At 40.6% G+C, this 24,712-nt stretch overlaps 4 protein-coding genes and 1 long non-coding RNA gene across 5 annotated transcripts; 2 read left to right on the top strand and 3 right to left on the bottom strand.

Annotated features, from left to right (window-relative positions):
* The first annotated feature begins 4,550 nt into the window (after positions 1–4,550).
* LOC104454172 (antifungal protein ginkbilobin-like protein) lies at positions 4,551–4,994 on the top strand. The gene has a single exon (XM_010068942.1). It carries the CDS (start codon positions 4,551–4,553, stop codon positions 4,992–4,994), a length of 444 nt encoding a protein of 147 aa, XP_010067244.1.
* A 2,146-nt stretch (positions 4,995–7,140) lies between these two features.
* On the bottom strand, positions 7,141–7,671 carry LOC120295535 (pentatricopeptide repeat-containing protein At1g12620-like). Its single transcript, XM_039316754.1, has one exon. It carries the CDS (start codon positions 7,669–7,671, stop codon positions 7,141–7,143), a length of 531 nt encoding a protein of 176 aa, XP_039172688.1.
* Positions 7,672–7,793: 122 nt separating this feature from the next.
* LOC120295532 (putative pentatricopeptide repeat-containing protein At1g12700, mitochondrial) lies at positions 7,794–9,146 on the bottom strand. Its single transcript, XM_039316746.1, has one exon. The coding sequence runs from the start codon at positions 9,144–9,146 to the stop codon at positions 7,794–7,796; it is 1,353 nt and encodes a 450-aa protein (XP_039172680.1).
* Positions 9,147–16,330: 7,184 nt separating this feature from the next.
* Positions 16,331–20,720, top strand: LOC120295521 (proline transporter 3-like). Its single transcript, XM_039316734.1, has 5 exons — positions 16,331–16,437; positions 16,547–16,790; positions 16,886–16,981; positions 17,260–17,449; positions 20,539–20,720. Exons 1-5 carry the CDS (start codon positions 16,331–16,333, stop codon positions 20,718–20,720), a joined length of 819 nt encoding a protein of 272 aa, XP_039172668.1.
* Positions 20,721–22,633: 1,913 nt separating this feature from the next.
* Positions 22,634–24,050, bottom strand: LOC120291891. The gene is made up of 3 exons (XR_005549742.1): positions 23,885–24,050; positions 23,265–23,457; positions 22,634–23,093 (listed from the first exon to the last, which is right to left on the bottom strand). It is a non-coding gene; the product is annotated as an uncharacterized LOC120291891 (long non-coding RNA).
* Positions 24,051–24,712: the final 662 nt, after the last annotated feature.

Raw genomic sequence — 24,712 nt, 5'->3', positions numbered from 1 at the left:
AAGTGAGCTATACCCTAAGCTCATCACCGATGCTAAAATAGCTATCGAACGAGCACGCGATGGTCACATGGCCATCTCCACCATCGGTTAGGGTTTAATTTGTCCCAAAACTTCCATTCCCTCAAAATTACTCACGTGAAGTCCTAGTAAATTGCACAAAATAAGCCCCCCAAATCCCGGTAATGTGTCATTTAAAAGCTTGTTTCGAATAATTTCTAATGGTACAAATTTTGTTCACTTTTTCAATTCAATGAACAGCATATTGGGTAAAATTGATACGAAAATTGGACAAAAAAAGAAGATCACATTCAAAAGGCGCCATATCTACACTCACTAGGACTAAATCATGATATTTCACTAAAAGACACTCTGCCATCCAAATTATCAAATACAATGAATAGAAAACAATCAATGCTTTAATATAGATGTGGCATATTGTTCTTCCAAAAAACAAATATTGTCTTCTTCCTCTCTTGCTCTTTTCTCAAGTTGAATAATAACATTTCGTATGCAAATACAAAATAATTATCTCTTTTATCCAACCAATCTCCTTTTTTGAAGCCATGATAACTTGTTTTGAGGAGAGTGGTGCTTATACATAGGGGTGAGCAATTCCAGATTTGTAGAGGTTCCACCTAGGACATAGAACCTACCCGCTAAAATAGATTCATTATTTTTTGGAACCTAAAACTTATTCCGCATACCTTAAAACCTGCAATGTACCTTGTAATATGTTCTAAGGTCGGATCCAAATTCTACCCAGCTTCCACTCGTATTATTAATTGAACGATTACAGTGAATCATCACTTTTAATGATCACTACTTGCTATTACAATTCACTTATCAAAACTTATATTTAGATACACGAATAATATGACACATTAACAAAGTAAAAGAATCTCAGTCGTAAAATAGAAATTCAGACTAGTGATTCAATAGACGCTATGGAATAATGTAGAATCATACAAAGACATAAATAAAGAAAAATACAAAAATTTGTTCTAGCTTCTACCAACCAAGAAACTGGAATCTGTTATCAAAATAAATTCCTCAATTTTTGAAACTTGAAACTTACCATGTATATCTTGAAACTTAGAACTGAACAAGTTCCCACTAATCTGGTTTTTCAGTTCTAGGATCTACCTTAAAACCATGCTCACCCCTACTTATACACACTGCATATTCTCTTAGAAAGAACTTCAAAGAACATGGGTCGCGTTTATTGAGTCCATCGATTTTGGGTAGACTTGACCTAATATCCAATAGGCCCGGATTTGAAAACACTATTGCATAGAGCAAAAGGTACCACAATGGTGATTAGTAGCGATGGTACTTGTGAGCTGTTTCCATTAGCAAGATACAACACTAAAGAAGGGTACATAGGACCACTTGATAGATTTCCTACAACGCAGCGTCCCTTAATAGGATCATGGCATAATTAGGACATCAGGGGCTAGTTCCATATTCTCCGGCGCATGTGCAAGGGATTTCAAATTCCATGATGCACTTCCAATCACTTGTATGAACAGCGAAGAGAAAATGCCTAACTAACATTCTCAAATCATATTTCTTTCTAAATATCTGTCATAAGAACTAGAAATGCGGAACTGGCCACAGAGGTGCAAATTACCACCAATTCACAAGACAACATAAAACAAGATGTTGTTTAGGGAGGTGAGGACACCTGGAGTGCCATAACTTGTACGCAAGGGACACTTAAGTGCCATAACTTTAAAATGGTACACTTAAGTGCCATCATCGGAGTAAAATGGGACACTTAAGTGCCACTCGGCGAAAATCCGGCCAAATGGCTGACGTGGCAATTTTCCGGCGAGTTTAGTCCAAAACGGCGTCGTTTTGCATGCCGACGTGGCGGATAAAACGCAAAAACGACGCCGTTTCGTGTCTACGTGTAAATAATAATATAAAAATTAATTAAATTATAAAAGTATTCAAAAAAAATTTTAAAAAAAAAGAAAAATTAAAAAAATTAAAAAAATTAAGAAAAATTTTTAATTTTTTTAAAAAAAAAAAATTAAAAATTAAAAATTAAAAATTAAAAATTAAAAAGGGGGAGGTCGACGGGCGGCTGAGGGCTGAGCCCTCACCGCCGCCGCCTCCCGCCGTCGCCGGGAAGGGCCGGCGACGGAGGGGGAGGGTCGGCGGGTCGCGGCCCCGTCGACCGACGGCGGGCTGCGAGCCCTCGCCGGATCGCGGCGAGGGCGCGAGCCCTCGCCCAGATCGGGCGGGCTCGCGGGCCCTCGCCACCGGTCGGTCGTCGGCCTCGCCCGGCCCACGGCCAGGCATGATGACCCCGGCCGACCCTCCCCACTCCGTCGCCGGCCCTTCCCGACGGCGGCGGGGAGGCGGCGAGGGCCGCGAGCCCTCGCCGGATGCAGGGCGAGGGCCGCGACCCTCGCCCTAGATGCAGGCGTGGGCCGCGACCCTCGCCCGGATCCGGCGAGGGGTCGCGGGCCCTCGCCACCTCCCGCCGCCGAGAAGGGCCGGCGACGGAGTGGGGAGGGTCGGCCGGGGTCGCCGGGCCACGGCCGGGGGCCGGCGAGGGCCGGCGAGCCTCGCCCAGATCTGGGGGGCGGGTCGCGGCCCTCGCCGCGATCAGCGAGGGCTCGCAGCCCTCGCCTCGCCGTCGGTCGGCCGGGGCCGGCGACCCGATCGACCCTCCCCCTCCGTCGCCGGCCCTTCCCGGCGACGGCGGGGGGCGGCGGCGGCGAGGGCTCGACCCCGGCCGCCGTTCGACCTCCCCCTTTTTTTTTTAATTTTTAATTTTTTTTAATTTTCTTATTTTTTAAAATTTTTAAATTAAAATTTTCTTATTTTTTTAATTTTTAAAATTAAAATTTTTAAAATTTTTAAAATTTTCTTTTTTTAATTTTTTTTTAATTTTTATGCTGATTTGGAGCTCCGGCGAGCCACGTAGGCAAAAAATAATAATAAAATATTGCCACGTAGGATTTCGGCAAGGGTCGCCGGAGGTGGCACTTAAGTGTCCACTCGAAAAAAAAAGTGGTACTTAAGTATACCATTTTGAAGTTATGGCACTTAGTGTCCCGGCGTGCCAAGTTATGGCACTTGTCTTTGGACTTCTGCCGTTGTTTAGGTATCCACTAGCAGGCTTAGCATAAAGACCTATCTCTGAAATGCTTGCATGCTATTATGATTGTGTCAGCAAACAAAGAGTTGAGGTGTAACAAGAGGCAGACTATCCAAGCATATCCTCCTGCCGTACGTGAGACCTAAAAAAAAAAAAAACAGAAAAAATGTGTTCCAAAGTCAATTTGGCCTTGTTTAGTAACGCTCCAAAAAGTATCTAATTTTATTTTTCTATTCTCCGGAACAGAAAAATAATTCGTTTGGTAAATTTTTTGTTCCCGAGAATAGATTTAGAACAAAATCAAAAGTAAGAACAAAAATCATTAAAAGAAGACTGATAATTCAGATTCTTAGTGATTTACGTTAGAACAATATGGATACATCTCAATTTTGTGAATCACTAAAACAAAGGAAAAAAAGGAGCAATGAAATTACCTGATCACAAAACGATATGAAGCTAGATTTTTTATTAATCAAGGAAGAAAACTTCAACATTCATCCGCGAAAGAAAGTGACACGAGTAGAAAGGCTTCACGTGAAAATTTGGGCTTTCTAGATTCTAGAACTAGAACAGAGCATGTTTGCCAATTTCTAAGGAATACCTATTGACGCATTGAAGATAAGAAAATTTCTTGTGAGCATGTTTGCCAAGTATTCATTGAGATAATCGGTAACATGATCCAATGAATAAATCTTTTGGCTATTTCTTTAGATATCTCATGTATTTCGTGAGCAACAATGAGTGATCTCAAGTGATGCATGTGAATGCAACAGTTTACGTAAATTTGGGAGTACTAGTCAAGCTCAAAATTGAATAGTTCAAATGTTATGCAAGATAGGATGTCAAAAAAAAAAAAAAAAAACAGAAACAAGGATTCAACGAGTAAGCAAAGGAATCAAGAATCTCCCTGATTAAGTTGTCTAGAGTTATTGGAGTCAACAAAAGATAACTCGGAGAAATAGATGAGACATAAATGAGAGTACAAGATGAAAAAGGATGAGCAACATAAACGACATACAAATGAACATTAAGAGACAATTGAAATGTGATAAAACCCTCATTAATTCCAAAAAGTGAAAAAATCAGAATTACCGATGATTTGTGAAAGGGAGACAAATTTGTGTGTTCAAATTGTACAATTGTGTGCAACTGTTGTCCAAGTGGTAGAAAAAAGACGTTAGCCAAAGAGAAAGGACAAATTGCAAACTAAAGAAATATTTTGAATTACTTAAGCAGGTCAAATTGCTGCGTTGTTATCATTCTGTATACAAACAACTAGAAGCTTTTAAGATTGTTTATGCATTGGTACCATGGAAGAAAGGTTGATATGCTAATCGTAGGAGAAAACCTATTGGGCACAACTGTTATAAATAGTTAGGACTAGGGCCTATCAAAGTACAAAGTAGGGTTGAGAAAAAAATTGAAGGCATATCACATTATGGATACTACTTCAAAAGTTGCAATTATGCTAATGCTGTCCCTCTTGATGTTCAATGTTATCAAAGGTGCCCTGCACACCGGTATAGTTAATAGGGCTTGCAATATCGGCTCCTATTCGAGCAATGATCCTTACGCAAACGGCATGGCTTACATTCTTGAGGACATGGTGACCGTGACACCTAGTGACGAGGACTACAACTACTCTACCACATCTCCTTATACCGCAGCAGCCGCCTATGGTCACGCAACTTGTAGCCAAGCACTTTCTTACAGCAATTGTGGCATGTGCATGGGCTCCGTTAAATCCCAAATACTGGCGATATGTTCAAACAGTCTTGGCACTCAAGTGAAGCTTGAACATTGTAGAATGAGGTATGAAAACTACTCGTTCAACGGTTACGTAGTGTGGCACCAAATAGAGAGAACCTTGTTCGAATGGTAGAATCCCCAGGACATGCGTTGTTTAAGTTTGTTAAAAAATAAGTTCTTTAATCACGCATCCTGATTTCTACTGTGCGTGGTTATTTCTACTATACATGTTGTCATGTTTATTGTGGGAAATGATATCATATGTGTTTCCTATACTTTCTTTGTTATTTTAAAGTTTTCAACTTTTTTTTTCCTTTTATATGACGAGAAGACCTAAGCAAGTAGCTAAAAGCTAACGACTATTATGAAAAATCGAACTTGCAATGGGCATCTAAGCTACACCCACATCATTGGATTTGCTCCTATGATACTTAAGAGAGATTCTTCAAGAGACGGCAGTTGGAGACACGCACATAAGAGGTCGTGCAAGATAGTGCAAAACCAGAAGCCTAAATCAATAGAAGGAAACGCTACCTAATGGCTAAAAGAAATGGCCACCGCCTTGCTAAAACCGCTTGTGAATTTACCATATATGTTGAACTCTAAGCACAACTCCTTGATGAAATTCAGAAAGAAATAACCATGACTTTGCCCCCAGTTTTTGCATAAGGATCGATACCCAAAATCATTAAGAAGGTCAAGAACATATTTACAGCACACAAGATAGACGCCATGCGAGGATCCAGTCATTTCAATGCAAGAAAATATCTCAACGCCAAGAAAATATCTCAACGAAGCCAAATCAGCCAAATAGAAACTATGTTAAATCAGTTACTGATCATACGATATAAGTGTATTCAACATAAACCAAGATAAGTACAGAGGATGAGCTAATGCATGAAACACAAAATGGACTCATCAGCATAAGATTGAAGCAAACCAGCATCTACTAGTGCAGTAGGAGATACTTAAGAAACCAACCTTCTTTGACGATTTAACGAGTCATCATAAAAGTGGCCTTGCTTCAGTTGCTAAGCCCATGAGTCTGCTTTTCTAAATCAGGAAATGGACAAAAGAGACAGCCAAGGAGTTGATCCTCTTGTGATATATGCACAACTTCAAATTATTTTTTCTGACTTCAATTGATCATGTCTCCCGCGGGATCCAATCGTGAACTTAGCTCAAAGACTGGTCTCCAAAATGCTTGCGCGCTACCATGATTGGGTCAGCAAACAAAGAGTAGAGGGCATGACGAGAGGCAGATGGTCCAGGCAAGTCCCCCTGTTGTACGTGAGAAACTTTAAAAAAAAAAAAACAGAAAAATGTGTTCCCGAGAGAGTAATTAAAACAGATAAAAATGCCAAGGAATGTACCTCCTTTGAGAGCCAACCTATTGATCGGCAAAGTAATTCAATTGCTGCAGTGGAAAAGACAATGGAATTTACATCATCTGGGCCTGACTGCAATGAAGTTGATTGTTGTTCTCAAGACGTCTAGCATTGGAAATGTTTGACAATGGCGTTCATGTTCACGCATCATCAAATGCTTTTTGGAAAATCCCTTGCAGTGCAAAGGGTAAGATACTTCAAGTAGCTTTCATACACTTGCAGCCACGTTCCTCACTCAGCAAGCCATCCCTATGTTATTTGCACGTAAGAAGCTGAGCAAATAAACCAAATATGTAATCGACCTGTGGTGATAATCTGAGTACACAGCTCGACCCAAATATTCTCCACTACCGATTCAAATACCATCCACTTCAAGGTATGCCTCTTCTTTGAACTATCTATGGTGAATAGGACATTGTAAGGATCAGATTGTGAAAAAAGAAAGTTTATAACAGAAAACTAGGATCTCTCCCTCAAAGCACATACACACAATAGGCTAATCAGGATTTATGACATAATATACTTCATTACAAAGTAAAGTTATTGCTATTAACATCTATTTAATTCAATATCATCCTTAGACTGCTTAATCATTTGTATGAATTTCACCTGTTTGAATAACATTAGGCACCAAAAGCACTAACAGACAAGTATACATACCAGTTAAATACAGAGATTTCGTACTGAACCTACATATACGAGTATCAAAATCCACCTTCCACCCCTCCAAATATTTGCCGTCTTGGCGGGTTTGATATAGTGAACTGTCTCCCAGATTTAAAACAACTTCATTAATGGGACATGAGACTCAGTGAGATGACGATTGGAAGAAAACTTGGCGGTAATCTGATTTACTCTGCATCACATTTCAGAAGAAAAAGTGGACAGATCTCAGAGACAATGGAGAGTTCTACTAGAAAAGGAAGAAGTTCCATCTGTCATGAGATATTTGACCCACAACTCCATCGTTGCTACATCTGCAGAAAAACCCCTTTCAACCATTTCACCGACAAGTTGCGCAGCTCTAGTACTTTTGTTATTTCTTAGTAGTCCTTGGATTATTGTGTTATAAGTGACCCCATCTGGGAAGCATCCATTTCCTTCCATCTCCTTTAAGAGTTGATATGCTTCCGCTGTACGTCCTCCTTTGCACAACCCATGCATGAGAATGTTACATGCCCACACGTTAGGTTGCAAACCTTGAGCATGCAAACAATCAAACAGCCCCTTAGCATCGTCGAGCTTTCTGGCATTACACATGCCATTCATTATAATATTGTAAGTCACAAAGTTTGGGACAAATTTGGAACCTTCCATCTTTCGAAACAATATCATGGCCTTGTCAATCTGTTGCGTTTTACACAGGCCATCCAGGAAAGAATTCAAGGTATAATGATCTAGATACAGATCGCGAGATCGCATCTCGCTAATTAGCTCCCCGCGGCTTTAAGGTTCCCAACCTGGCAATATCCACTTATGAGAGTGTTGTACGTGATGACATCAGGATTCAAGCCCCTTTCAAGCATTTCTTGGAACAGTATTTTTTATTTGTCAACTCTTTTCCCTTTGCAGTATCCATTAATCAACGTGTTATAACAAACAACATCAGGTGAGCAGCCTCTTTCAACCATCAAATTAAGAACCGCCAGAGCATCATCCATCCTATTTTGCAAACAATAACCATTCAACAATGCATTATAAGTGACACTATTAGGCATTTTACCAAATTGAATCATCCGGTTGATTATGGCCTCTGCCTCTACAAGCATTCCCTCTTTACAATGTGCATCTACCAGAATAGTGAAGGTTTGAACATCCGGCATGACTCTGCTTTGCACCATATGACTCAGCAGTCTTTGGGCCTCTTTCAATTGGCCGGAATTGCACACTCCTTGAATGACAGAGGTATAAGTAATGACGTTCGGTTCGATTCCTGCCTTCATCATCTTCTCCAACAAGACCGTAGCATCCTTCCATTGGCCTAGCTTGCACAAGTAATGAACCAAGGAATTATAAGTGAATATGTCGGGTTGTATGCCTCTGCTCGTCATCTCTTTCAACAATACGAGAGCATCTTCCATCTGGCCTACATTGCACATACCTTGGATCAAGGAGGTATAAGTAACAACATCCGATTTGATACCTTTCTTACTCATACTTTCGTGAAGTCCCGAGGCCTCAGTGATCAATCCCTCCTTGCAAAGACTATCAATTACTATGCCGTATGCGAAGGAATCAATCCTGCAGCTTCTCTCTTCCCAGTCCCTCAGCAATTCAATCGCCAATCTGGTTTTACCCGCCCTGCATAACCCCTTGGCGACTATCGCACATGTGGTCTCATCAGGTTCGGGGCCATTTCGTCCCATATCATCGAGGAACCTCAAGGCTTGATCAGTTTTGCCCTGAATAAAGAGACCATCAATTAGGGTGCTCAATGTCACCACATCGATGTCAAACCCAAGCTTGAGGATTCTGCCCAGGATACACAAACCCATATCGACCTGCCTTAACCGGCAGAAGCAATTCATCCAAATGGTCAGCAAGGCAACATCATCCTCGATCCCCGAAGAAGGCAGCTGCTCAATCAAGCGGATGGCAGTCGAGTAGTGCTTCATCCTCACTATAGCACCCAACAGTAGACTGAAATCCCTGGAGGAAGGCAAAGGGCTCGCCTTTATCATTTTACCGAAGCAACACAGGGCATCACCGACACTCGTAAACACACCACCTCCACCACCACCAGGTCTGCAAATATTCCTCACGTAACTCAAGAACCAGTTCGGGTCGTGGAGAATAGGGATAGTGATCGAACAGAACCTCCCACGAACGCTGGACATCGCAGCTGGAGCACGAAGAAGAAGGAAGACGGGAGCACCACAGAGGCTGGCGCGCTTCATCAGCAGCTTGAATGATGAATCTAAAAACTGGAAGCTCTGCTTTTGCTCGGCGGTCTCTCTCTCTCTCTCTCTAAAAGTCGGACAGTTTCCACCGAGATGCATATGTCAATCCTCTATTTACTTGCCGCGTTTGTTTCAGTTTTGAAAACGGCCTTTAGCAAATACCTTAACACGGAGCAACACGCCAAAATCAGAACAAAATAGATCAAGAAAATCCAACCAAAACGCTGCAATTTCCAGCGAATGTGGCTAAATAGTGTCAAAACGACGTCATTCTAGTATTGACGTGATAAATAATTAATATAATATTTAATTAAAGTAAATTATTTTTAAATAATTAATTAATTAATTATTAAAAAAAGGGAGAAGGAGGCGGCCACACTCCTCCTCCTCCTCCCCTCCTTTTCTTAATTAAATATTTATTTATTTTTAAAATTTTAATTTAATTAATTATTATATGAAAATTCAAATTATACCAAAACAACGTCGTTTTTGTGTATGGTTTGCTGAGTTAACCTTCCGTGAGGCACATAAGCGAGAAAATTAATAAAAAAAATTACCACATAGAATTTCCGGCGAGTTCATCAAATGTGACACTCAAGTGTCTCATTTTTCATAAAAAGTGACACTCTTTAAATGTCACTTTCATAAATTTTGGTACTTAAGTGTGTGTTAAGTTTTAGCATTTTGGTATTCTTTTGTCCAAATACCTTTAACCTAAAGGGTTAGGCCAAGGGTTTTGAAGAAATACAAATTGTTTTTGGTAAACTATTCTTTGCAAAGCTATATGTTTGGTAAATTTTTTTTATAAAGGACTTTTGGATTTTATTTTTCTTTTTTATTAAAAAATTATTAAACTCTTTACCAAATGGTAAAGGTAATTTTGGAACAATGAGAAATAAGATCGAAAAACTATATATATATATATATATATATATATATATATATATATATATATATATATATATATGATAGTAGTTTTGGAAAAAAAAAGTAATTTCAGTATTTAATCTGAAAGCTCAAAGCTTGTCTCTATTAGTATTGGGCTTTCAACTTTTTCAAAGCCAACATCTAACTAAAAGCCCATTTGATAGGCTTGCCAAACATTACAGCATTTTCTCAATGGAACTCCTTAGGAAAACTAAACCAAATGCACCGTAAGTGTTATTATTGCCTTGGTGTCATGGATGCCTTCAACGTCAAGCTGACTGCTACCATGGCATCTTTCATAAATACTGAAAAAAAGTAATTTCAGTATTTAATCTGAAAGCCCAAAGCTTGTCTCTATTAGTATTGGGCTTTCAACTTTTTCAAAGCCGGCATCTAACTAAAAGCCCATTTGATAGGCTTGCCAAACACTACAGCATTTTCTCAATGGAACTCCTTAGGAAAACTAAACCAAATACACCATAAGTGTTATTATTGCCTTGGTGTCATGGATGCCTTCAACGTCCAAGCTGGCTGCTACCATGGCATCTTTCATAATGCACAAGCAGCGGGCAAGATCAGCTTTTACCAAGGAAGCACTATAAACGGTACTCTCAATATTGAAATAAATATGATCGCTATTGCTAATTCGTTTTACATGATGTAACCTTGAGGCTCTGTTGCTGACACTATGGCACACAAACAAGGAGTGGTGAGGCAATTCTATCTTTTATGCATCTTATGGCAGTATAATCTTATGACCATGCATGGCTTTTTAGGGAAACTAATTTCCAGTTACTCTTTATTTAGATCAAAGTATATAATATTAATTTAGTGAGGCTGGAGATGCTTTACGTCTTTAGATTTCGAGAAAGGACATAAGTTTGTTGTTATATTTTATGAGATTTTTCATGGTTGAGCCTCTGTATCGGTGTTGGAGACTGATGTTTAAATAAGATACTACAGCTAGGAAGAAAGTGGGGGGACTTTTGCATTGCAGTAGAATAATATTGAGGTCCGCATGTGTGGTGCTGATTTTGATGAATCATTCTGCGTGGAAAGGAGTCCATTCTTTCTTGTTGTAACATGTCTAATGCCATAAGGTTGCTGGTATTTTTCTCTGTTTTGGCATGAATTTCCTATGCTTGGTCAGAGGAATTTGCTTTTTCTGGTTTTCCATGCATGCGCGTGAGAGAGAGAGAGAGAGACCGCAGCCCCTGAGGGGGGGACGACTTCTAATCTCTGTTTTCTTGTCAGATTTGACTAGGATATTGTGGTTTACACTTTGGTTTCTGTGGCATGGGACATGCATTGGCTGGCGGATTAATTTGTTGTTAATTACTCTCTTGTACTGTAGGTATTGATCTTAAGTGAGAAGCTTCGTTCTGTCACTACACAATTTGATCAGCTAAGAGCCATAAGCTTCCAGGATGCTATTAATAGCGTGAGACCTAGAAGAAAACTTAAACAGTCTGCCAGTTCAATTCCTGTAGATAACTCAAATGGTAATATAGAATTCAAAGAGTCTAACGAAGTTCCAGGTGAGCTTCTAAGAGTCCAGCAAGAACACATGGATGTGAGACAAGTGCCCTTCTGGTAATCACACAATCCACTTTTTTCCTTGGGAAAACTAATTATTGATGATGTTGATCGGTTATTTTACTCTGGCATTCAAGTCACTCAGATTTTTGTTCTGGTATACGTATTGTTCAGGTAGAGTTGACGAGCCTTCTAGATGCAGTCCAACAAATGGAAACAAAGATGGTGGAAATGTCTGCATTGAATCACTTCATTTCTACACGTGATGCAGCAAACTCAGCAGATAGAGCATCTATATGAGCAAGTGACAACATTCCTTTCATTCCTTGTTTTTTGTGTGGTTTTGTTTTTTGGTTGAAATTCCTGAGGTTTAGTTGGATTAAAGTATGCATCATTTTCTGCCCTATCTTATCTGCATCTCCTGGTTCGCACATTTTTCTTTGTATGGTTTACTCACCCTAATGTCTAGAGTGTGTTGTGCCTGCACATATAATTTTCGGGAGAACTACACTATCAATGTCATAAGTTATAAGTTGTGTACGGCGCTCGCTTTGGTGCCAAAAGTTTCCGTTGGATCCCTTAAGTGCCAAATCGAAGGAAAAACAATCACTTTGGTGCCATCAACGAGAGATTCCAACAAAATAATTACGTGGCTTTTATATTTAAAAAAAAAATCGAAAAGCCTTTTAAACAACGTTGTTTTCCGTCCTCCTTAAGAAAACAACGTCGTTTTACCGTCAAATATGGATGGCCTCACAAAAACAACGCCACACAGCTTATTTGGGATTGAAATTAGGTTTTTTTTTTTCAATCCTCGCCGACCTAGCTTGCTCGGCCACGTCACTTGGCTACCGTGCTCAGCCACTGTTGCTCGGCCACCGTGCTCGGCCACCATCGCTCGAAGGGCGCAGATGGAAATGGTGGATTGGGCTCTGTTCAGAGAGTGGTTGGTGTTGGTGTTGTTCTTCAGGGAAGCAGATGACGTTGCCATGCCTCTCTCTCTCTCTCTCTCTCTCTCTCTCTCTCTCTCTCTCTCTCTCTCTCTCGATTTGGAGATTTAGGGTTTCGACTTGGGGGAAAGACACCAAATGACATCATTTTGTAGTTTACATGTTGACTGTGCTCTCCGACAAGCCACATCAGCGGAAAAAATTAATAAAAAACTGCTACGTCAAATTTCCAACCAACCAGATCGGCGTTGGCACTGAAATGATCGTTTTCAAAATTTTGGTACGATCCGACAAAAAATTTTGGTACCAAAGTGAGCGCCGTACACAACTTATGACACGATAGTGTACTTCTCCCTATATTTTTCCATTTGATTTGATTTTTTTAGCTTAACCTAGGCAGCTACTTGGCATTGTTTTAATAAAATCTCTAGATTTGATTGCAATTATATCTCTCTTAATCAGAAATTTTGAGTAGGGGTCAAAAGTTGTAAAACTTGTTTTCAAATTGGAGAAGTTGACTTCGGGACCAAATAGGTTTTCGAACTTCTCTTCCCTCTAGTAGATTATCTCCCTTTCTCTCTTCAAAGGGAAAAATTATTAGGTGGATGTATCCAACTGAACATTGAATTAGGTGTTTCAATGTGGAAAGTGGTGGAGCCACTAGATTGAATGATCCAGATTGATGAGGTGCTTGTTTTGGCTATTGATATGTTGAATGGTTGGAGAGGGTCAGCACGATGGAAAAAGGGGATTTTATAATGTGGTTGGAGGTGGTGTTTTTATTTCAATCAACGTTGCTGATGTTGCTGAGGCAGGGAAAACATTGAACTCAATTTCTTGTTGAATGTTGTGCTGCTTTCATGAGTTAGAAGAGGAAGATTGGAGGCAAAAAGGGTGATGGTCCAAATATGTGGAGTAGATGTAAATTATCCCTGGGCATTCTGTTGTTCTGCAAGAGAAACACCACTCTTACATGACTTTTTTTTTTTTTTTTTGTACAGCTGCACCTGCGGGGCATTCTATTTGGATTTGAGGGAAGAGCTGAGGAGGATGGAATGATGAATTTGCCACTTCCTGAATTTATCTTTGGAAGAAGCGTGTCAATTACTATATGAAAGCTCAAATTTTATCAACAGTTTTAGAAGAAGCGAGGGCATGCTTGTCTTTTTCTTTTTCTTTTTGGTGAAAGGTCATAAATATATTGAGATAAGATCAACTGAACAAAAAGATCACAGCATCAAAACCCACACTTAAAACAACAGATCATAATAAGTGGAAGGATGCCGGGATATAGCCACAGTCACAGCAACCCACTAACAACTAGAAAGGAAAAGCATGGCATGAACAACTGGCAAACAGATACAATACGCCCTCTGGTAGGGAGAGAACCATCCTCAAGATGAAAGGAAGGGAATTAACGCTCCCCAGAAAAGATGACCAGGTCAATGCCCCAGCTCCGCTGCAGCCTTCTATTCCTAATGTTATCCTCAACATTCCTAACAGTGATGGCCTTATCTATGACCACTTTAAAAAGATGTTCTTCATAGCCGGGACATAAATAGGCTATTCTCTGAAGAGAATGTTGTTCCTGTTGTTCCAAATAATATGGCACAGCGCTCTGAAGAAGAAGCGAGCTATACACTTATAAAACTCCTTTCCCATAAGAATGGTGGTGGCTCAACGGAGATTATCCTCCCACACCCTGTTACGCCAAGGCAGATTGCATTTGGCCACCCAAAAGAAGGCAACCCTGACCGTGACACAACACCCAAAAAACAAATGGTCAATAGAATCCGATACATCGTTGCAAAAGGCACAAGCACCACTATCTATTCTACCGTGCGACAATAAACGAGTCTGGGTGGGCAACATGCGCTTAGCTATAAGCCAAAGGTTTACTTGATACCGTGGTATAATTTCGTTATTCCAGACGAATGTATGCCAAATGACCTGAGTCCTCTTCCACCTGAAGGTCTCCCAAGCCGTCGCAATAGTGAAGCGTCCTGATGAATTCTCTCTCCAGCAAAAAGCAATCCGAATTCTGAGAGAGGCTCGGGAGGGGATGATCCCACAACTCAAGCACCAACTTGAGAGGTTGCCCAACATCAAAGAAGAGATCAGCCATTGTTGCTGCCTAGAAAGCCCTGAATGTAGATGAATGAGTCTGAAAAAATTAAGTTTAGGGAGCCCCTAGAATGCCAGTTGTCAAACCATAAGGAGGTAGAGAGGCCATCTCCAATCCTCCAATAGAATGCATTACGAACCTCTCTTCTGAAGGATAGGATTTTTTTCCAAGCCCAATAACAGCAGGTGGGTTTCTTAGCAACCCAAAAATTCCTTGATTTTAAAAACGCGAAATGGACCACTTGCACCACAAGGCTTCCAAGGCTTCCTTGTCTGAAAGTAGGAGCCAGATATGTTTCAGCATATTAGCCTTATTGCAATCTCTAAGCCTCCGGATGCCAAGGCCTCCTTCCTCTTTTGGTAGGCACACTTCACCCCAAGCAACCTTAGCACCCCCTCTCCCTAGTTCCGGGCCTTTCCATAGGAATTGCCTAAATACTTTCTCAATATGTTCCAACATGGCTATAGGTAAAATAAAAACTCTCGCCCAGTAGGCTTGAATAGCATGAAGGACTGACCTGATAAGCTAAAGCCGGCCAGCAAAAGAGAAAAAGCGATGAGTCCAAGATTGTACCCTCACAGTAATACAGTTAATAAGGACACAGCAGTCCGCCTTGTTAAGCCTAGCGGTAATGATAGGAACCCCTAGGTATCATACCAGTAGATTGCCTTCCTGGAAGTCGAGGTGGAGGAGGATCTAAGTCCTTAAAGCAGGCGATCCACCAGCCAAAAAGATTTCGCTCTTGGAAGGGTTTGGGCATAAGCCACTCCAAGCCGAGAAGAGCTGGAGGCCCTCTTTGAGGAGACTTACCGAAGTCAGGTCCGCCTCACTAAATAGGAAAACATTGTCTGCAAAGAAAAGATGCGAGAGATTTGTCGCCTTGCATCGCCAGAAGAATTTAAATTCCGGTTTGGAAGAGGACCTCCTTAAGATTCCATATAGGACTTCCATAACCAAAGTAAAAAGGTATGGAGAAATAGGATCACCTTGGTGTAGGCTGCGCCCACTTGCAAAGTAGCCATGAAGTCCCCATTCAGAGCAATGGAAAACATGGGTGTACACACACATGTCATAATAAGCTTAGTCATGAAGTCAGGAAAGCCCAAAGCAAGCAGAACTCTCTCAAGAAAACCCCAATCGACTGTGTCATAAGCTTTCCTAAAGTCAACCTTAATCACACACTTAGGAAGGTATGGTTCCAAGTGGAAACTAGAAAAGAGTTCCTGAGCCATCAAGATATTGTCTCCGATCCGTCTGCCCTTCACAAAAGCACTCTGAGTTGGACTAACAACATTTTTTAGAGCAGCCGCAACTCGATTAGCCAGCACTTTTGTGATACACTTATATATAGTGTTGCAATAGGCAATGGGCCTGTAATCATCAACAAAAGTCGCATTGGGGACTTTGGGCACAAGCACCATAATGGTGGTGTTTATCTCCCTCAAGAGCTTCCTCGTTACAAAGAAATCCCTCACTGCTGCTGTCATCAAATGTCCAACCGTCTCCCAATTCTCCTTAAAGAATTCAAGCTGTGAAGCCATCCGGGCAGGAGACTTGCCCCTAGGTAGAGAGAAGAATGTATCCCGGATCTCCATCTCGGTGAGTAGTCGGCCAAGAAAGCTACCCTGGTCGTCCGTAAGAGGATGCTGGATGGTCTCCCGAATCTCCCCAATGGACGGCCCTTGTTGTTCCGCTCGCGGTGCCAAGAGATCCTGGAAATGCTCCACAAAGCAAGGGCATGCTTGTCCTTGTACCTAGTTATTGATTACTACATGAAGCTCAAAATTTATCTTTTCTCCTGTGTTTAGTCATTTCGATAATTCTAGCTTATTTTGATTAATGTTTCCTGTTTTGATTAGCTATCCCTGGCATGTTGCAGATTCATGGTTCCAGGGAGCATTCATCCTAACCATCGGCGTCAACAGTGTTTTTGTTCTTGGATATTCAGGAACCATTATGGTTCCTCTTGGCTGGGTCCCTGGAGTACTTGGATTAATTGCCGCAGCAGCTATTTCGTTGGACACGAATGTTCTCATTGCCAAGCTTCATGAATTTGGTGGAAAGAGGCACATTAGATATGGAGACCTTGCTGGACATATATATGATACAAGAGCAAACAGGACGAATCTTAATTATCTCTCATTACTATAACGTCTCCTGATGTAGAAATGAACCTTATTCTTTTCTTGCCTGCTGCAGGTAGGAAAGCTTATTCTCTTACATGGGTGTTACAGTATGTTAATCTCTTCATGATTAACAGTGGATTTATCATTTTGGCTGGTGAGGCTCTGAAGGCAAAATCAAGTGGAAGGAAAATCTACTTGCTAAAAAATTTTCTTACTGTCGAACTCCATCACAACAAGTACACCAAAGAATCGTGAAATTTTGAAATATGACAAAAATCCCGTGGTTCCTGCTGCTGTTTTGTATTGTACTTCTTTCCACATGATAAATCTGTTACTTTCTTGCATTCAAATAGGTGGATTTTTTCCTTCCATCTGGACTTTTTGCCCTTGGTATTCTGATAACTTGATGTAATATTTGTATTTATGTCCTCATCTTCATTATGCAGGCGGTTTATATTCTCTTCTGGGATGACCATGTGATGAAGCTTCCTTACTTTATTGCCATTAAGGGCTTTGTCTGTGCCTTGTTTGCGATTAGGATACCTTATTTATCAGCTTCAAGGGTCTGGCTGGGAGATTTCACAGTCCTCAGTCTGGTTTACATCGTTACAGCATTTGTACTGGCTCTACGAGATGGTAAGTTAACATTTTCTATTTACATTGTTACAGCATCCTATTGATACACTGTATTCCATAATTTGCCTATCAGGGGCAACTTTTGCCTCTGTCCTTGGCCTGAAATTGTGCTTGCACGTGCATTGAATCTGGAAGTTTTAGCTATCTAGTTTGTCTAGTATATACTAGAATGGGCTGGTATGAAACCGCCACATCTTTTAATCAAGGGAAAGGATTTGAAAAGAAAAACTGAAATGGAATGCTATTTTCAGTCCTGAGCGTAGCACCATCTGTCCTGTTTGTGTCTACGTAATCTCAAGCTGATGTATGCACCTAGTTTCTTCCTATGTGTTTCCCAATTACCCATTAGTTGATTATAGATTTTGTCAAATGAAAATTGCTGCAATTCTCTCTCCTTGAACTTGTTGCAATTGACCAATGAATGGTCGAAGGAAATGCCTATCTGAAAGCTATCACATCAAGCTCTATAGTTTGGCATTACTCTGCTTTGCACCATATGACTCGACAGTCTTTGAGCCTCCGTCAATTGGCCAGAATTGCACACTCCTTGAATGACTGAGGTATAAGTAACAACGTCCGGTTCAATTCCTGCCTTCGTCATCTTCTCCAACAAAACCGTAGCATCTTTCCATTGGCCTAGGTTGCATAAGCAATGAACCAAGGAGTTATAAGTGGGTAAATCGGGTTGGATTGCTCTGCTTGTCATCTCTTTCAACAATGTGAGAGCATATTCCATCTGGTTTGATCACTTTCCTACTCATACTTTCATGGAGTCTCAACGCTTCTGCAATCAATCCCTCCTTGCAAAGACTATCAATCACTATGTTGTATGTGAAGGAACCAAGCCTGCAGCTTCTCTCTTCCCAGTCCCTTAGCAATTCAATCGCCAGTCTGGTGTTACCCGCCCTGCACAACCCCTTCGCGACTATCGCATACGTGGTCTCATTAGGTTCGGGGCCGTTTCGTTGCATATCATCGAGGAACCTCAGTGCTTGATCAGCTTTGCCCTGAATAAAGAGACCGTCAATCAGGGTGCTCGATGTCACCACATTGATGGGAAACCCAAGCTTCAAGATTCTGCCCAGGATAGAAAAACCCAAATCAACCCGCCTTAACCGGGAAAAGCAATTCAGGGAAATCGTCAGCAAGACATGATCAACTTCAATCCCTGACAAATGCAGCCGTTCAATCAAGCGGATGGCAGTGGAGTAGTGCTTCATCCTCACTACAGCAAGACTAAAATCCCCGGGGGAAGGCAGAGGGTTCGACTTTATCGTTATACCGAAGCAACACAGGGCATCACGGACACCCGTAAACCCACCGCCACCAGCTCTGCAAATTTTCCTCACGTAACTCAAGAGCCGGAAGAAGAAGGAAGACGGAAGCAGGGAAGAGACTGGCGCGCTTCATCAGCAGACTATGAATCTGAAAACTGAAACAGAGCTTCCTGCTTTGGGCTCTCCCTCTGTCTCTGAAACGTGTCTCGGGTATTCATTAAATGGCAACTATTATCATCTTCATCTCTCCTCTTTCTTTTCTTTTCTGATTGTTCCATTTCAACATTTGCATTTATGTTTTTCCTCCTACTGCACCCCCTATGTCCTTGTAAAATAGCTCGGGAGCCATGTATCCCTTTATTTTCACTTTGCCATAGTCCAAAGGAAAAGTTTTGCAAACCCAAAATCAAAAATTTTCTTAGCAAAACTTTGATACAGAAGAATATCATGCGGTTTCATGTCAAAGTGCAGAATTCGCATGTCATATTCCCGACGTAAATATTTTATTCTTCTAGCCACATCAAGATATTTCTTCTTTAGAGAAAATGGATTTTTCTACAGACCCAAATTACGTTTGACATAAAATCATACATGATAGCTTACTTAAAAAAATAAGTATCTTCTTAGGTACATTTGTAGGTGCTAGTCAAGCTAAAGATGTGAAAATTTCAAATATTATCCACAGAGAAATTGTAGAGGAAATAGGATGAGAAAGAAGATACGAGAAAGCAATGAACAACAAAAAGTACCGAGAATCTTCTAGGTTAATTTGTCTATTATTCAGTGACTCAGCGAACGATAATTTCATAAAAATAGAAGTACCTTAATTAAACTACGAGATGAAAAAGGACGGGAACGACATAAACGACATACACATAAACATCGGGGGACAAACGAAACATTACAAAATCGTTAGAACTCCCAAAGGAGAAAACCAAGATTACCATAGATTCGCGAAAAGAGAGCAGCAAATTTATAGACGCTCGAATTGTACTATTGTCTACATCTAAATTTTTAAACTTGAATGATATTTAACTCTTTGCCAATTAGCAAATCAACAAGTTAGCCAGAGGAAAAAGGATAAAAATGACCAAAAATCCCAAACTTTGCCCACTTAACATATTTACTCTAAACTAATTTTTGTGACATCAAAAATTCCAAACTTATATTTATGTGTCACATTTACCTTAAAGTTGTATGGTATGACATATTTATTCCAAACTTTTCTTGTAATATCAAAAGCCTCAATCTCGTATCCATATGGCATATTTAATACAAAAATTTAATGTCAAAAAAAAAAAAATTTGGGGCTTTTTAGTCTCACAAGAAAACAATTTTAGGTAAATGTGTCATATAGATAAAAGTTTAAGGTCTTTTGTGTCACAGAAAAAAGTTTAACATAAATGTGTCATACCAATGTAAGTTTGGGATTTTTTTGTATCATAAAAAATAATTTAGGGTAAATTTATTATCCGGAATAAAATTGAGGGATATCTATTGGTTTTTCCCAAGAAAAAATGACCAATGTACAATTAAGAAATAAATTGAAATACTCGAACAGATTAAACTACATACTTGGTCCTTAGCAAAAGAACAAATTGCATTGTCTCCGCCCTATATCCGAAACAAGCAGAAGCTTTTAAGAATGCTCATGCATTGGCACCGTCAAAGAAAGATTCGTATGCTAATCATAGAAGAAAACCTACTGGGCACAACCACTATAAATAGTCAAGACTAGAGCCTCTCTAGGTGCAATACAGGATTGAGCATAAAGATTAAGTAAAGGATATTATGTTATGCATACTCATTCAGGAGCTGCAATTACGCTGGTTGAGTCCCTTTTGATGTTCCATGTTGTTCAAGGTGCTCTGGACACCAGCAAAGTTTATAGGGCTTGCAATGCCGGCACCTATTCGAGCAGTGACCCTTACTTGAACAGTGTGGATTATGTGCTCGCGGACTTGGAGACTGTGACCCCGAATCAAGCGAACTAAAACTACTACACCACGTCTCCTTATCAAACAGCGGTTGCCTATGGTCCCATCACCTGTAACCCAGCGCTTTCTTACAGTGATTGCGGCATATGCACAAGCTCTGCTAAATCCCAGATTCTAGCAAACTGTCCATACCGTCTTGGTGTTGACTGGGTGCTTGGAGATTGTAGTATGAGGTATGAAACCTACTCGTTTACTAATTAAGTAGTTTGCCGCCAAACCAGAGAACCTTGTTCGAGTGTATGCGGTTGTTTCTACCGTGCATGTAGCCATGCTCGTTTTTGTGGGGAATGATATGATAGAAGTTATGCTTTCTTTGTTACTGAAAGTTCTAAAAATAATATTGATTTGTTATGACCAAAAAAAAAAACTAAATAGCTAAGAGCCAATGACTAGTGCGAAATGTTAAACGTGCGTGGTGTATCTAATCCCCACTTATGTTATTGGATTTATTTATTATAATTCTCAAGTGAGTCTTCAAGAGAGCAGCTGGAGACACAAATAAGAGGACGTGCTAGATAGTGCAAAACCAAGAGTCTACGTCAATTGAAGGAAACGCTGCCTACTAAAAGTAGTGGTTATAACCTTGATAAAGCTGCTTGTGAATTTACCAAATGTTGAACTCGAAGCAGAAAACCATGTTGAAATGCAGCAAGTAAACCAGGACTTTGGCCCCAATATTTGTGTAGGGATCACGCCTCAAGATTATTAAGGTGATCGAGAACATATTACACCGTGGGTGGATGGCACACAAGGTTAAGGTCATTTCAATGCCCAGAAAATATTTCATAGAACCCAAATCCGTGAAAACAAAATTTATGGAATCAAAACCATTTCACATGTCAGAGCAGTAAGTGGTCATTTCCAATCATACCCATGTCATCAACAAAAAGCAAAAATGAATACAGAGGATGAGCTAATGCAGAAAACACAATGGAATTATCAGTATAAGATTGAATCAAACCAGCCTCTAATATCGCAGTTAGAGAATAGTTTAGAAACCAACATTGTGTGACCAAGCAGGGATGATATAGAAACTTCCTCTTTTTGGAAACGATGTAAGAAGGCATCTGCACATCAAGTTAATAAAGATCGCAGTGTCGAGTTGTCGTAGATAACACCACCTACCAGAAAAACACATACAAATGGCCAGCCACACAACAGGACGAAAGGTGTTGTGATAATCAGCCCTTTCAACCAATTTGTATGCACCTTATATCACTTTACACCATCTGATAATCTGATTATCTCTCAATTTTGCACACCCATCTACATAAAATGTGTTTCTTATTCAGAAGAAAAGTTGCAAGAGACCACATTTTAGTATTATCCAGACCAGAAAAATATACCTGGCTAGTTTTCCACGTACTCGAATATTCCAGCTTGATTGTAATTATTAGGATCAACAGCAAAAATGGGAAGAAAAATATTTTTGCGCAAAATTTTGTGCTCTAGAGGAGAAGCACCACCAGATCGTGAAGGCAATTGAAATTGGTTTCAGAGCAAGCATAATCTTCTCACATTGCATGGGATAATGGCAGATCGACAAGAAGAAAAGTGGATGCCTTTGAGGTTGTATACAGAGACGTGTTGCAAGGAACAAGTGGGCAAATTTGGCACATTAGTTACTGGAATGAGAATGCTCAAGAATAAAACTCATCATCATACCTTATTCACAATTTGCCCTGAAAAACATTTTCTCAACCAACAAGAAGGTTTTTATTTAGAGATAAGAAGCTTTGTAACCTCTAGAGCACAAGCATAGTGAATAAATTTGAGAATTACTTGTTTGACTTGATTGAGCTAGATAAGAATCCAACGAAGCTCATCTCTTAAATTCAAGTCAAAGCAACTGAAAAACTGCAGTATTCTGAATTCTCAGACAAATTCAACCCCAGCAATGCAATGTATCATGATTGAGAAGCAAAGAATTTATCTATCCACCCCAAGAATGTTGCTACCCCTCCAGTCAAGAGGCATCCGATAATTATGCAAATCAGGTAATACTTTAACATTAAACTTCATTTACACAACCTCAAAAACGCAAGTACAGTTCTTCTAACAAGCAAAAACTGAACTAGAAAGAAGGGTTAAAATACAATGATGACTCAAAAGTCAAAGCTAAACATCTTTGTGTGTGCTTTCCACATTTACAATAGGCCTACCTGCAACAAATCGTGGATGTTCAGGTTTTGAAGCAGCATTCACTGTTCTGTCCGTTTCTTGTCGCACTTTTGTGAACCAAGTTGTGTAGAGAAATTGCTTATTCGGACCAACATGGTTGCATAAGAGCCGCACCTTCTGTCGCTCTCTCATCCATCTCAACACTATTTTCATGTGCCTTTTGCTAGTCAGTCCTCTTAAACCAACTTCCTGAATTGTTTTAAAACGATGATCAGCAAATTAAGCGCACCAAGATGACAATAAGAATGATGACACCTAAGAGATGCAAAGGTGTTGATGCAGTATGCCAAAGAGAGGGCAAGAATAAGGGATGAGAATCAACAAGTGCTGAAAACCTTCAAGAATGAAAAAGGACATTACTTGAACACGTTCCCAGGTGCCTGCGATCGTGAGAGGACCATGCTCCTTCAATATATCAAAGATGACCCTTGTGATGGTTTGTGTCTGCTCCGGAGGCATCTTGAGCTCAATCGGTTTCATCTTCGGCTTCGGCTTCCTCGCAAGAAGCCTAATCGCCGTCCCAAACATGACCCTTTATTTGCCCGTCTCCTGCCTGGACGAAGACGGCCACAGAGCCGGTAAAAGAGCTTCTTACGACTTAAAAACTAGCAAGCGATTCCCCGCATTGCCGTATGACGAAATCGAACCATCAATAATTCTAACTCACGACATATGAATGAAGCATACCATCTAGCGCGCAATTTAGCTCGCTCTATTCTTAAGCTAAACAGCTGAAATTCAATCCGACAACATGAACACAGAAAAGATTCTGCAAATTAGATTCCGTAGTCTCTAGGCACATTTCAAGTTCATTCACATATATATCTGACTCGGTCATTCTAATTCGACTACAAGGACTTGAGCATTCCGCTCCACAAACAGCAATCTTTCGAGACAAAATGACAACCGTCCGAGGAGCTAGTCAGCGACGCCGGAGAGAATTCGCGAGATGAACAGTGCGACGGAGAGAGAGAAGGGACCTGAGCGGGGACGGACTATCGAACGCGGCGGCGATCGCTGTCGGAGCCGGCGAGAGTTGCGAGACCAGAGATCGTTTCGAGCGGGATCGCCGACGAGCACCGAGCGGGAGAGAAGCAGGCGAGGACGGCGGCGACGAATGCTCCGGCGGCGGCGGCAACCGGCGAGAGGAGAACTAGAGTGGCGGCGAGGGCGAGAGAGAACTGAGGGCGCAACGGGCCTATCCCCAAATTGGGGAAAAAAAAATTGCAAATGAAAATGAAAAATGCCAAAATGGGCCTCCCGGCGAGCACGTGACAGTCACGTGCCCGATTCCCTTCAAATTGCTGACGTGTCAGTCATGTGAATTAAACAAAAATAAGGCCCGAAATTCTTCGATGAGCCAACATAGAGCCCTAAATCTTGACCCAAAAATAAAAATAAAAAGCATAGAGCCCTCCATCGAATTAAAGAGTATAAAAAAGAGAAATTGCGGATCGGATTTTTAAAAAAATAAAACATTTCGCGACCGTAAGTTTTCTATATGGGATTCCCCGGGGGCGTACTTTCGGTCGCTATTGGTCACCCAAAGGCGACTACACCTAGTTTTTGTTGTCTCAGGGCATAAAATTCGTGAGTTTCTCCTCTTCGAGTCCATAATAAAAATAATGAATTCTTACATTCGTGACCTTAGGTCACGCATACCCTAAGTCGACAAGATCACAATTTCATAGCCTAAAAGTCAAACTCAAGGGACAAAACTCACACTTTTGTCGCCATTTATTCAAAGGAAAAAAAAGCCACCAAAAAAATTCTAAATTATCCCACGACATATTTACCATGAACTTTTT

The sequence above is a fragment of the Eucalyptus grandis genome, chromosome 1, assembly GCF_016545825.1.
Source record: "Eucalyptus grandis isolate ANBG69807.140 chromosome 1, ASM1654582v1, whole genome shotgun sequence".
Classification (NCBI taxonomy): Eukaryota; Viridiplantae; Streptophyta; class Magnoliopsida; order Myrtales; family Myrtaceae; genus Eucalyptus; species Eucalyptus grandis.
Note: the sequence above shows the minus strand (reverse complement) of the source record. Positions and strands in the feature narration are given on the sequence as shown.